Source organism: Ananas comosus, linkage group 16 (genome assembly GCF_001540865.1).
Source record: "Ananas comosus cultivar F153 linkage group 16, ASM154086v1, whole genome shotgun sequence".
NCBI lineage: Eukaryota > Viridiplantae > Streptophyta > Magnoliopsida > Poales > Bromeliaceae > Ananas > Ananas comosus.
In genome coordinates, this window is record NC_033636.1 from 177778 (window position 1) to 191060 (window position 13283).

Below are 13283 nucleotides of genomic sequence, written 5' to 3' on the forward strand. Positions count from 1 at the left end.
TTACGATTAGGTTGATAGTGGACCCCCTAGGGTTGAGTGGGTGGTTGGTTGAATAGTATAATTTAACGAGTAAAAATAATTAAAGAGTGAATCAAACGACTAAAAAGTTATGAGTACAAGAAGTTCTATACTCATAAGAGTATAGTGGCCGAACTATAACTATATATATATATATATATATATATATATATAATTGAGCTAGAATACTTTTATAAGTATCACCCCTTTGGTGCTTTTAGGTTTATAGTCTTTGGATCTACTCCTTGATTACTAATAGTCTTTGGGTCAAATACTATTTCATCTACCACCATCTACCACCATTATCCTAACTTTACATTTCTCCATCCAAGAGTTAAAAACTCAAAAGCACAAAGTTTTTGGTGCTTTTAAAAGTATTCTAGCTCAACTCTCTCTTTCTCTCTCTCTCTATCACCTCTCGCGGTCCACAAACTGAATCCCACCTTGTGGACCGTGTACAAAATAAGGTGAGCCCCGCCATTTTTTATGGACGGTCCCCACGGAAAAACCAGAGAGAGGTCCAATGCTCTCTCTCTCCCCCTCCGAGGTGTGAAGCCCCTAGTTAGTTAATTCGTGAATTATTCGCGAATTATTTGCGAATTTTTGAGAAAACGAATTAAACAGCCGTATCCGTATTTTTTCAAAAAATTCAGAAAAAATTGCGAATTTTTGAGGAAAAATAAATATTCGCGAATTATTCGCGATTCGCAAATAATTCGGCCAAAAAAACGGCCCTTGGGCCCACGCCCGCTCTCGCGTGCATGCCCGCTCTAGCGCGCTGGCACCAGCCTGGCAGCCTCACACGCATGCCCGCTCTCGCGCGCGAGCTCACGCCCGGGCTCGTGGGTCGCGGGCCTCGCAGGTCGCTCGCGTTTATGGGCCTTCGAGCTCGCCCAAACAGAAAAAAAGAAAAATTCCAAATGTCGCCCAAAAAAACAAAACCCCTTTTCTAAATGTTTGCCCTCCTCTCCCCTAAATAAAAAAAAAATCACTCAATCAAAAATATTGTCTCTTATGGACTATCTTAATTTCTTATTTGCTTAATTATTTATTTATTTTGAGCATAATATAGTTTGCTAATTTCTTATTTCTTATTTACTTAATAAGCTTAATTTTGTAGCTCTTTATTCTTATATTTTTTAAAAATATGAGTATTTATGCTAATTGCTTAAGTCTTACGAGAAAAGAAAATTTAATTTAATAGCCGAATTTTTAGTCCCGAATTTTTAATTAGTGAACGTATAATATCCGTATAAATCACGTATCCGAATAATTGACAAATCGGTTTTTTAGCCGTATTTTTTAACGAATTTAAAAAATAAAAAATAAATTTTATCCGAATTACATCCGTACCGAATTTTTGCCGAGCCTACCTCGTGTGTGCAAACTGCGCAGGTGAGCCGCACCATGGTCCCATCCCATTTTTTTATGGAATGCAGTGAATACTTTTTGATACCCCATTCATAATATTATAAATAGTTATTTAATAATGTAAACTTAAATTTAAATGTGAAAAATGATAGTGCATGTGAGTTGTCCCAAAAGAGACAGAAAAGTAAAGAAAGTGTCTTTTAGTGCAATGGATGATGGGAACTTCATGCATAATATCTACAGGAAAATCTAGGAGTGTCCACACTAAAAATAGGACGGAGCGATTGTGGGGTTACAGTGGCAATGGCTCCCTCAATGTTTAAAAGTCACATATAAGTTTTTTATACTAAAAATTAAGATAAGTTTCACATTTTGTCCTCAAACTACGAGACAGGTGATACTTCTCAAACTTTGATTTATTATGATTTTTGACTCGAGTTTTTATAATTATTACAATCAAAGTTTCACAACTCAATTTAATTAATTATCTATTCATGTATCGCTAATATAAAAATGATATAGTAAATCATTTATTGAGACATTATCAATTCAATGTTATTACATCACTTTTACGTTAGCTGTACATCAACATCCAATCAACTAAATTGGGTTATAGAATTTGATTGTAATAATTCTGAAAGTTTTAGTTTGAAATTATAATAAATTTGAAAACTAAGATATCACCCACCTTCTAGTGAGGACCAAACGTGCAATTTACTCTATAAATTAAAATATTATAAATTACAATTTTAAATCTCAAATTTTAAAATTTAAAATTTAAAATTTAAAATAAAATTTAAAATTTGAAATTTTAGAATTTAAAAATTAAATTAAAAATTAGAAATTTAAAATTATATGTTTTAATTTTTCAAAATACAAATTTCAAAATTTTGAAATTCAAATTTAAAATTTAAATTATAAATTTTTAATTTTTAAAATAAAAATTTTATTTGTCAAATTTTAAATATACAAATTTTAAATTTTATATTTCAAATTTTAAATTTTTTAAATTTTAAATTTTGAAATTTTAAATTTTAAATTTCGAATGTCAGGTTTTAAATTTAGACTGTAAATTTGAAATTGGAAATTTAAATTTAGATTTAAAAATTGAAATTTTTAGTTTTAAATTTCAAAATTTTAAATTTATATTTTAAATTTGAAATTGGAAATTTATATTTAGTTTTAAAAATTCAAATTATAAATTTTAAATTTTTAAATTCCAAATTTATTTTTTAAATTAAAATATTAAAATTTTAATTTTGTACAAATTTTAAATTTTAATTGAAATTTCAAATTATTTTATAATAAACTTTAGTAAAAATATTATTATATGGAAATATTAAAAACATTTTATCAAATAGCTTTACAAAATTATTTTAGAAAAATTATTTTTATCTAAATTCAGCCAAACGCTTTATAGCTTTTAATCAAAATTATTTTTCTAAATTAAAGTCAATTCTGCAGAAATTATTTTTCAGAATCTAGAACCAAACGGGCCTATATATAGGAAAATAAAAGCATCACAACCATCCTATTAATGACAAAGAGAGTTTTATCATGTTGTTTGGAAAACGAAAGCATGCGCAACCATCCAGTTAATGATAAGAGAGTATCAACATACTATTTGGGAAATTAATGAAAGCTTGTACTATTTGGGAAATTAATGAAAGCTTGCACAACCATCCAATTAACGATAAAGAGAGTTTTATCGTACTGTTTTGCACCAAAAGTTGCCACATGTTTTTTGGATCTTTAAAGTTAGGTGACATATAGTTTTCTCTTGAAAATTTTACATATATATATAGAGAGAGAGAGAGAGAGAGAGAGATAGATAGATAGATAGATCTGGATGTTTCCAAAATAGAAACCACTCATAAATTCAGGATTAAATTTACCAAACTATTAAAACTTTTGGCCATTTGAAAATAACCATTTAAAGTTAAAAAATTTTATTATTAGCTAATTTATCGAAAGGTAATTTAAAAAAAAAAGAGGTTTTTGCTCATTTACGCGTCATTGCTACTCAAAATTTTTAAATCTGCCTCTTGATTTCTAAGCTACTCATCTAAATTCCAATTCTCATTAGAAAACTCTAGCTAGATTTAGGTGATATATGAAGGGACATTTAAAAATCAATAAGGGGCCGTTTGGTTGGTTGTATTTACAGAAACAGAGTTACAAATGCTGCAGTCATAATTACATCTAGTTTGTTTGGCTTTATACAGTTGCAACTACTGCAGTTATATTTTTTTTGTTTGGTAGGTTGCAGTTGAGATTTCAATTTTTAAATAGAAAGATGAGATTATCTCTTCTGAATATAGCGTAATCATATTTTAATTATTAATTAAGATTTATATATCTATATATAATTTATATATTATAAAATTATGTATGAATTTAATAAATTTTAAATATAAATATATTATAGATTTGATCAAAATAAAAATTAAGACATTATTAAACTAGCTAAAAAAAAATGCATATGAAAAAAATTATTGATCATAACAGACATTATTAAACCCTAGCATATTTCATAAATAAGTATTCTTGAAACAATAAAATAAAATGCAAAAAAACTCTCGTGACCCTCACTACAACAAAAACGGTTTATAGCGACACTTTTAAATGTAGGTACATGTCAAAAAAGTGCTGCTAGCTAAAATTATCGACACTTTTAAAAAGTGTTGCTATATGTGGGGTCGCTAGGTATATAGTGACAGTTAAAGAGTGTCGCTATAACCTAAAAGAGTGCTGCTAATTTTCCAACACTTATTTAAGCATTTAGCAATCGTCGAAACTCTATCTCGTTGGCTACGGTGGCGGAGGAGGACGACAGTAAAGGCTCTTCGTCTATAATTTCAGTAGATTGAGTGAAGAGAGAAGAAAAAATGGTAATTGATTTTTCTTTTTTTTTTTCTTTTCTGTTTGTAATCGGGCCAAATGGACGGGGTGTGGTGGGTTGAGTAGAGTAATCTTTTATTTTTGGTTGGATTGGGCTTTATATTTAGGCATTAGTAGATGTGTTTTTAAGTTTTAGTATAAATGGGACACTTACTCAAAAGTGTCCCAAATATGTGTCCCTATAACCTAATTCTGTCGTAGTGCCTCTGGATTTTTTTTTTTTTTCCTCTCCCACTGGAACTGCAAAAAGAAAAAAGATCTACAGAAAACTCGCCGGAAAAATATTGGAGAGGTTTTATTTGTTTAGTCACGAATATGTCGACAGGATTTTCTATATTTGAATCTAAAAATTAAATCTTCTCTCAAATTAATGCATCGGAAAGATGACACCCAATACACGAGTATATCATAAATTGAAATTTTAATTTACATATTTGACCAGATTTAATACCCTTACTCAACCGTGAATAATAATTAGTGTGATCACCACACTTGGAGATCGAGGGTCTTAATCCTCTAGTCATTATCTTCACTTGATAACTTTGATGTAGACTATGGAGATCATAGGGAAAATGCATGTGATGAGCTCTACTTGTTGCAATAAAGAGAGAGTTAGCGATATGTCATTTCTGGTTCAATTAATCAGGCCAACTCAAGACCTAACTCTCTAAAAATACAAATATTTTGCAAATTTTTTGAAACACTGTTGCTAGATTGTCGGCGACGTGTTTTTTTTTTTTTTTTGAGAGATAGATAGCACGCTACATGCTTTGTTTATTTTATTTAGAAATAAACTTAGCTCGAAATGTGAATCAATTAGGATTGAACTTGGAACCTCGAGTATCAACCACCAAGTCTTTTGCCACTTAATTTAGGGACGGTCAGTATTTTGTATAAAGTTTGTAGAGCTTAACTAGTTTATCATAGTAAAAGAGAATAGAACCTGACTAGTTAGTATAGAAAGAGAGACAATTTTCTTAAGCAAAGCCTCATAACAGGATCATTTCGTACCTAATTCTCTAAAGACACTTTTCACTCCAAAAAAATCTCAATATAAAAATATTTTTTAGACGACGTTTGGGAAAGCGTTCTTATAATATAGTAAATACCGATGCTTCAAAAAGTACCGTCATATAAACTTTTTATTGTGTCAAATCAATTTAAATAATAAATTTTATTATTATTTTTAATTTTCGGATGCTTTAAAACGTCAAAATATATTTTACCGACGCTCGGTACAAGCATTAGTATATACACAATGACTCTTCATTTACCGCTCTAACGCTTTTAAATATAACACTATATTATATTGGGATATTTTTAAGTATCGTAAAATATATATAAAATAGAGTGTTCTTAATTTTCTTTTAGTGGTTGCTAGATTGTCGGCGACACACTTTTTTTTTTTTTATGGAGTTTGTATAGCTTAGCACATTGTTTGTCCATAAACACATTTGATTTTAATATCTGAGATTACCTATTTTAAAGTGCTAATCAAAATTAAGTTTCATTTTTTTTGTTTTATGCTTGCAATATTTACTAGGACTAGAAACTTTTAGGCGAGCTAATTAAAGTGTAATACAAACAACATAGAAACCAAATTGGAATTTTTTTCAAAAATCCAGAGACTACCATACAAATTTACCCCACATATCATTTTTTTGATGGTCCTCTCCTTTTTTGTTGCCTTCAATTGACATGATAGTGTGGGGTACAGTTACAAAATATTACTCAAATAGAAACCCTTGGAAAAGCCTTTGCACCTTTCAATAATTTTGTACTATAAATAATGCTCTTATTATCTTTATTAGAATACACACAAGAAGCTTAAGAAGGAGGAGAAAAATAAGAAGAAGAAATGTCATCTTATTCTTCTTCTATTTCTTCAACAGCCCTAGTCATCTTCTTTGTACTTCTACTTCGCGGCATTGAAGCTCAGCTGAGCTCTGACTTCTACGATGACACGTGCCCGGATGTGTACGACATCGTGCGCAACGTAATTGAGCAGGCGCACGAATCCGACATTCGGATCTACGCGAGCCTTACCCGCCTTCAATTCCATGACTGCTTCGTCCAAGTAATCCTCTTCCTCGTCCTCCTACTCCTTTCCCCTCTGGCTTTGGATATTTTCACTAGTCAAATTTGCTATGCAACTAGTAGTTAGATTCAATATATCTGCTAGGTAAATAATATATTTTACTCCGTATTATTCTGAATGCACAACTTACAAGTGTATGTACGTACATTCTTTTCAATCGACATCTCTATTATTTCTTTTCGCTTTCGTGCTCTACCGAATTTGACAAAATTGATTGCTGAGTGTAGGGTTGCGATGGATCATTGTTGTTGGATAATAGCTCGACGATAGTGAGCGAGAAGAACTCGCCGGCGAACAAAAATTCCGCACGGGGATTTCCCGTGGTGGACGCGATCAAAGCGGCACTAGAGGATGCTTGCCCCGGCGTGGTCTCGTGCGCAGATATCATTGTCCTCGCAGCTGAAGCTTCTGTAGAATTGGTTAGCCATTTCCTACCTGGCTAGTTTCATCAAATCGATATTTTCTTGCATTAATTTCCTTAATTTCAAACCTCACTTACATTTGAAACTTTAGATCTTTTACGGTAAAACTTCAAATTGCCCCCGGGTTGTATAGCGCTTTTTCATTTTGCCGCTCCATAATTGAAAAGTTATATTTAGCTACCCTGCGGTTTAGTATATTTTTTACTTTGTCATCAAGTAACTTTTTTTTTTTAAAAAATATACTTTGTTATTCTGTGATTTTTTTTTTTAATTTACTTTGTCATCCTTTTAAGATGGCTCCGATCAGTCTAATTTATTGTAAGTGAGATCGTAAACTTTTTAATTTGAAGATGAAATAATTAACATATTTTACTCTTCAAACAAAGAATTTAACAATTCTTTTCACACCTAAAATTTAATCATAGGTTATTTAATTCTTTTTGGGATTTTAATATTTGTATTTTTTTCCCGGAATCATTGCAATCATTTATATCTATATCTTCTATACCTATACATTATTTCCTATAAAATTTACCACATGGCAGTTTTTTCTTCATCATTGCTTTCTCTCCCTTTCTCATTCCCCGATACTTTGTCTTCCCATTCATCTCCGCCCGATGCTTCGTCTTCTCACTCACTTACTCTTCAATTAATGAATTTATATAGCCTAATGTCATCTAAACAAATCGTTTTTATAAAAAAAAAGTAAAATAAGATCTCTTCATTTTTTTTTTCATAATATTTATATTTATTAATATTTCATGGTAAGTTAAAAAATTTAAAAAATTTTACTTTATCAATTTTCTCTCTTTTATAGTACTAGCCGGTCGCAATGGGAGGTTAACTTCACTAGTGTTTAATAATAGGTTGTCACCTCTTCCATCTCGTCTTGTATCCTTTAATTAAAGTAGCTAGTTATATGTTAAAAACCTGTATATAATAGGACCTTTCATAATGACACAAGCCAAATTTTGTCCTGTTTATGCTTCTTAATTAGATGTGTAAAACACTCTGCTAGTTAGTAGAGGCAATTTTCAAAATTTCAAGCAACCATACATACATATATGTATATATATATATAGAGTTGATTTAGGATACTTTTACAAGTATCATCCTCATGTTGCTATCACGTTTTTAGCCATTGGATCTACTTTTTGATTACAAATAGCCCTTAGGAAGTAGAGATACAACAGTGAAAGAGACCGAGAGAGAGAGAGAGAGTAGGCTACTATATACTTATGAGTATTGGACCTTTCGTATCACTAAGTTATTTCGATGATAGGATGCTTCCGAATTTGACGCATTTACTTGCTAAATAATTGAGTCTTAGGTATTTGAAATTTCTAAAAAATAAATTGTAATTTTTTGAAATTTATAATAAAGTCCATAAGCGAGCATAAATATGAACAGTTAAAATCGAACGATTGTCCTCAAAATGAATGATCGGATCTAATTTAAATTCGGAGTTATTGATCTTTATTTAGGTAGTGAACTAAAATTTTTATCAAAAATTCAACATTTTCTTGATTCTTTTACACCGTTAAATATGCAAGTATCCCATAACTGACCGTTAAAATTGTCAGATTTTGTGCATGTTTGATCCTAAGGTAAATAATTGTCGAAAAATTATTAAATTTTGATTCTACAAGTTTAATCATGCTCGAGGATATGTTTAACGGCTTGGATCGTTCGTATTCGGAAGCTCTCATCGAAAACGACATATAAGTACTGGAGAGCGCTTCTACTCATAAGAGTCTATAGTAGACGGGGCTCTCTCTCTCTCTCTCATCTCTTTCTCTCTCTCTTTCTCTAGTAATGAATAGAATTTTCTGATCAAAAATTAATCTTCGATTTCTTTTTACCGCTTAAAGGGTTAAATAGCAAATACTCTTGCATACCGGCTGTTAAAAATGTCAATTTTGTGAAGCTTTATGATCGTAAGTGCTAAATGATATCAAAAAAATTATTAAATTTGATTGTTAGAAGGTTTTAAGTGCTCTAGATAATATTTAACGGTATGATCGTCGATTTGGAAGCTCTATCATCGAAAAAAACTTATGAGTTATGAAGGCGATGTACTTCATAATATATAGTAAGCCGGACCCAATATCTATATATATAATATATTATATATATATATGGAGTACGATCACTTTCATTACTCATAATGTATATGTCGGTACTATACTATTATGAGTACGATCGCCTATCATAACTCATAAGTTGTTTTCGATGATAGAGCTTCCGAAATCGATGATTAACACCGTTTATATATATTATTATTTATATAATATTATATATATATACTATATATATATAGTATATATATATATATATATATATATATATATAATAATATATATAGCTTGGCGACTGATCACTATAATGAGTACGATCTGCTCTCTTACTCATAAGTATGTTTTCGATGATAGAAGCTTCGAATCGATAGTTACCACACTGTTAAACGTTATTTACAGTCATTTAAAAACTTCTAAAATCAAATTATATAATTTTCGACATCCATTTTACTTACGATCATGAGGTCACAAATTTTGACAATTTTTAACAGCCGTATGAGGTTACTTGCGATTTTAACGGTAAAAGAATTCGATAATTTGTTGAATTTTTGATAGAAATTCTATTCATACATTTAATAAGATTAATAAACTCCAATCTTTGAACTTGAAGAATCCGATACCTTTTTTAGGATGCTCAGTATCGATTTTGACCGTTCATTTTATGCCCTACTTGATGCGACTTTATTATGAATTTCGAAAAATTTACGAAAAACTTCTATTTTCTAGAAGTTTCAAATACTCAGGACTCATATTTAAGGGACAGTAAATCGTTGATTCCGAAAGCTCCATCATTGAAAAAATTTATGGTCGATATGGCTTCAATACTCATAATAGCATAAGTAGCCATGCTATATATATTAAATATATATAATACTATATATAATAGAGTGAGGCTAACTATGCTTCGGACGTACGGAAGCCTTCCGTTACATTTTCAGGTCGTTTTTCGATGTTGCGACTTTCGACATCGTCAATTGGGCTCGTTAAACATTCGGATTTAGAGTATTCCGAAGTACTAGAAAAATAATTTTGCATTTTCGATATATTTTCTAGGTGAACTAAGGGGCTCAAAAATCAACGGTACTGAAATAAAATCTTACAAAGTGATAATTATGACATTAAATTTTGATCAAAAGATATTGATCTTGTTTTATATATATAAGAATTTTTCTATCAAATTTCACGTTATTTGGATATTTCTATACCGTTAAATTAGCAAAACGGCTCAATTACAGTCTATATAAAATTAGATTTTTGAGCCCTTCGATCACTAGGCAAATGATATGAAAATTCATAAAAAATTTATTTTTCTAAGTACTTAAATACTCTAGATCAAGTATTAACGCGAAAGCCGATTCGACAATTCAAAGTCGCCAATATCGAAAATGCACTGAAGCACGGAAGGCCTCCGTGTTTCAGAACATAGTAGCCTCACTTCAATCTCTCTCTCTCTCTCTCTCTCTCTTTTCTCTCTCTCTCTCTCTCTCTCTCCTAATATTATATTATTAATATATATATATAGAGTTGGACTGGCTTTCATTTAGTAGCAAATCCTATTGTTGTACCAGTTTTTTAACAACCTTCTATGGATCAACTCTTTATCTTATTTAACCATTGGATTAAATACTTATAACCTAGTGGGGACCACTCAACCTTTTGCGGGGACACTCAACTCTAACCCGATCTTTCATACCCGTCTTACAATTTTTATACAAGGGTTAAAAACTTGATAGCCAAAAGAGGGTTTACTATTAATAGTATAACGGGTTCCATTGCCACCTATTTGTTTTCAATGATGGAGCCTCCAAATCGACGATTGGCACCGTTGAATATGATCTATACTACTTGAAGCATTTAAAAATCAAATTTCATAAATTTTCGATATTATTTTTTTGTCTATCATGTGGACACAAAAATGAACGGCTGAGAATGAATATTTTTTAAAAAGTGATAATAAGAATCTTGCGGTACTAACTTAATACACTTTAAATCACAGGATACTAAAGTGAGAAAGTGAAAATCACAGGGACTAACTTAATACACTTTAAATCATAAGGTATTAAAGTAAAAAATTACTAAATCAGGTATTTGAAGTAACACCTGATGGGCTTAACTTTATTGGTTGAATTAGTTTGGGATAATTACCTATATATTCATAAAAATTTAGAAAATATCTAATTTGCTCTTTGTTTTTTTATTTAAGGCAAATAAAATAATTTAGTAACGATAGAAGAATATAGTGAAAAGGGCAAAATAGTAACTTTACAGAGATAATATTGCTAATAATTCACTAACAAAATTTAGTTCTAGAAATATATTTAAGATAATTTAGAATGTAAAAAATTATTTTTAATATTAACCTCCTAAAAAGAATAAATCAGAAAGTTGAAAATTTTTTAGGGATTTGTAAGCAATTGCCCTAATTGGTTTTGTTAGATAAGTCGCAGGTCAATATTTGCTTTATTAGGAATATCAATTCTGCAATACTCACAAGTAACATTGCTGACAGTCTGGTGGCCCCTCGTGGTGTGTGCTGCTGGGAAGACGGGACAGCACCACGGCAAACCTGACCAGCTCCCAAAACCTTCCAAGCCCCTTTGACAGCCTGCAGACACTCCGGTCAAAGTTCTCCGCCGTTGGCCTCAATGACACTGATCTCGTCGCCTTATCAGGTCAGTAGAAATATCTAAAATGTAGCAGTCATATAGATCATGCGGCGTCTCCGGCCAATCACATTTAGCTCTTCTAATTTATCCATCACATCATAATTTTTTTACATAATTATTTTTATTGTACTTTTTTTTTATATGAAAAATGTGATTCGTTGAGACGCAGCTCACGCAGTTCAGCTATTGTATAGAAAACTTTCTCAAAATTTACACTTAATTACAGGAGCGCACACATTCGGTCGAGCACATTGTCGGTTCTTCAGCGGCCGTCTATACAACTTCAGCGGAACGGGCCGACCCGATCCGACATTAAATGGAGCCTACCGGGTCCAATTACAGCAGAATTGCCCGCAAAACGCGAACCCGAACGGATTGAACAATCTCGACCCGACCACGCCTAACATTTTCGACTACTACTACTTCCTCAACGTTGAGAACAACCGCGGCCTCCTGCAATCCGACCAAGAGCTGCTCTCGGCAGCGGGTGCGGCGTCGACTACCGCTCCGATCGTAAACAGCTTCGCCAGCGACCAGAGCACCTTCTTTTGCAACTTTGCAGCGTCGATGATCAATATGGGGAACATAAGCCCATTAACTGGGGATCAAGGGGAGATTAGGGAGAATTGCAGGGTGGTTAATGATAGCTGAAGAAATATTGGTGTAGAAAATCTTTGTATTTAAGGGGGCGTTTGGATTGACGTATTTATAGATTCAACGTAAGTCAAGTGTAGTGGTGTTTGAGTTTCCGTGAAGTGTTATTATTTTTTTGTTGTTTGTTTTGACGTAACTCGTACCGTCTGAAAGTTAAATTCAATCAGTTCTGTTGTTTGTTTTGATGTAACTTGGTGCTGGTAAAATTAGTTTTTTTAGTTCCGTTGTTTGTTTTTATGTAAGTAAGTGGATCTCATTATTTCCTAAATATAGTAATAAATTTACCACTATAAAATTTAATCTATTATATAATTAATTTTTTATTATTATTTAAAGATAATTCTAATTTATTATAAATAAGGTAATTCTAACCCATTATAAAGGAGGTAGAGTTTAGGTTTTACTGTTTAATAAATTTTTTAGAGGAGGTTGAGTGTAGTGAAAGTCGAGTTCGGCGCTTTAGAGGAGAAAGTCGAGAGTAGGTGAAGTGGAGCTCTAACGTAACTTGAGTTACATCATATTTTTCACTTACATCAAAATAAATAACGGAAGTGATGGAACTTGAGTTCCATCACTCCACTTACACCAAAACAAACGGGCCCTAAGTCGAACAAGTTGTAAGGTGCATGACAAATTGTTTGGATGTGTTAATGGAAATAATCATTTCTTAGCGAGAACACAATGGGTCAGTTTGGATTCTATTCTCATCTTCTTATGTTAATCGAGATAAACAATATTTGTGTGGGAAATTATGTACAGTATCAGATTGTCTGAAAAGCGTTTTGACGAATTATTTGTAAGTTTTCTGAGTGGAATAAAAAAAAGAGCTTTAAATCTTGTTTGCAATTTCTCTGTACTAGAATAAATTTGCCAGCACAATTTAGACCTGACAAATAGCTGGATCATGGTCTTGTAGATCATACCAAGTTGTATACAGTGCATCCACATTGATCTTTTTGTTGGGAACTTAGCTTAATATTTTTCTTTTCATTTATTAATAAAATAATCGATCTCAATATTCAAATTAAAAACGAAAAAATTATTAGTAGTTACTCTCCAAACTGTTTTTTGTTTG

At 31.5% G+C, this 13283-nt stretch overlaps 1 protein-coding gene across 2 annotated transcripts; it reads left to right on the forward strand.

The window, feature by feature from the left end:
• LOC109721898 (peroxidase A2-like) lies at positions 6089 to 13054 on the forward strand. 2 transcript variants are annotated; one of them, XM_020249709.1, is made up of 5 exons: positions 6089 to 6367; positions 6616 to 6807; positions 11398 to 11560; positions 11781 to 12228; positions 12843 to 13054. In XM_020249709.1, exons 1-4 carry the CDS (start codon positions 6149 to 6151, stop codon positions 12203 to 12205), a joined length of 999 nt encoding a protein of 332 aa, XP_020105298.1. In that variant the 5' UTR covers positions 6089 to 6148; the 3' UTR covers positions 12206 to 12228; positions 12843 to 13054. The 2 variants fall into 2 exon arrangements, with proteins under 2 accessions (XP_020105298.1, XP_020105297.1); XM_020249708.1 differs by lacking the exon at positions 12843 to 13054 and having other exon boundaries at positions 11781 to 12309.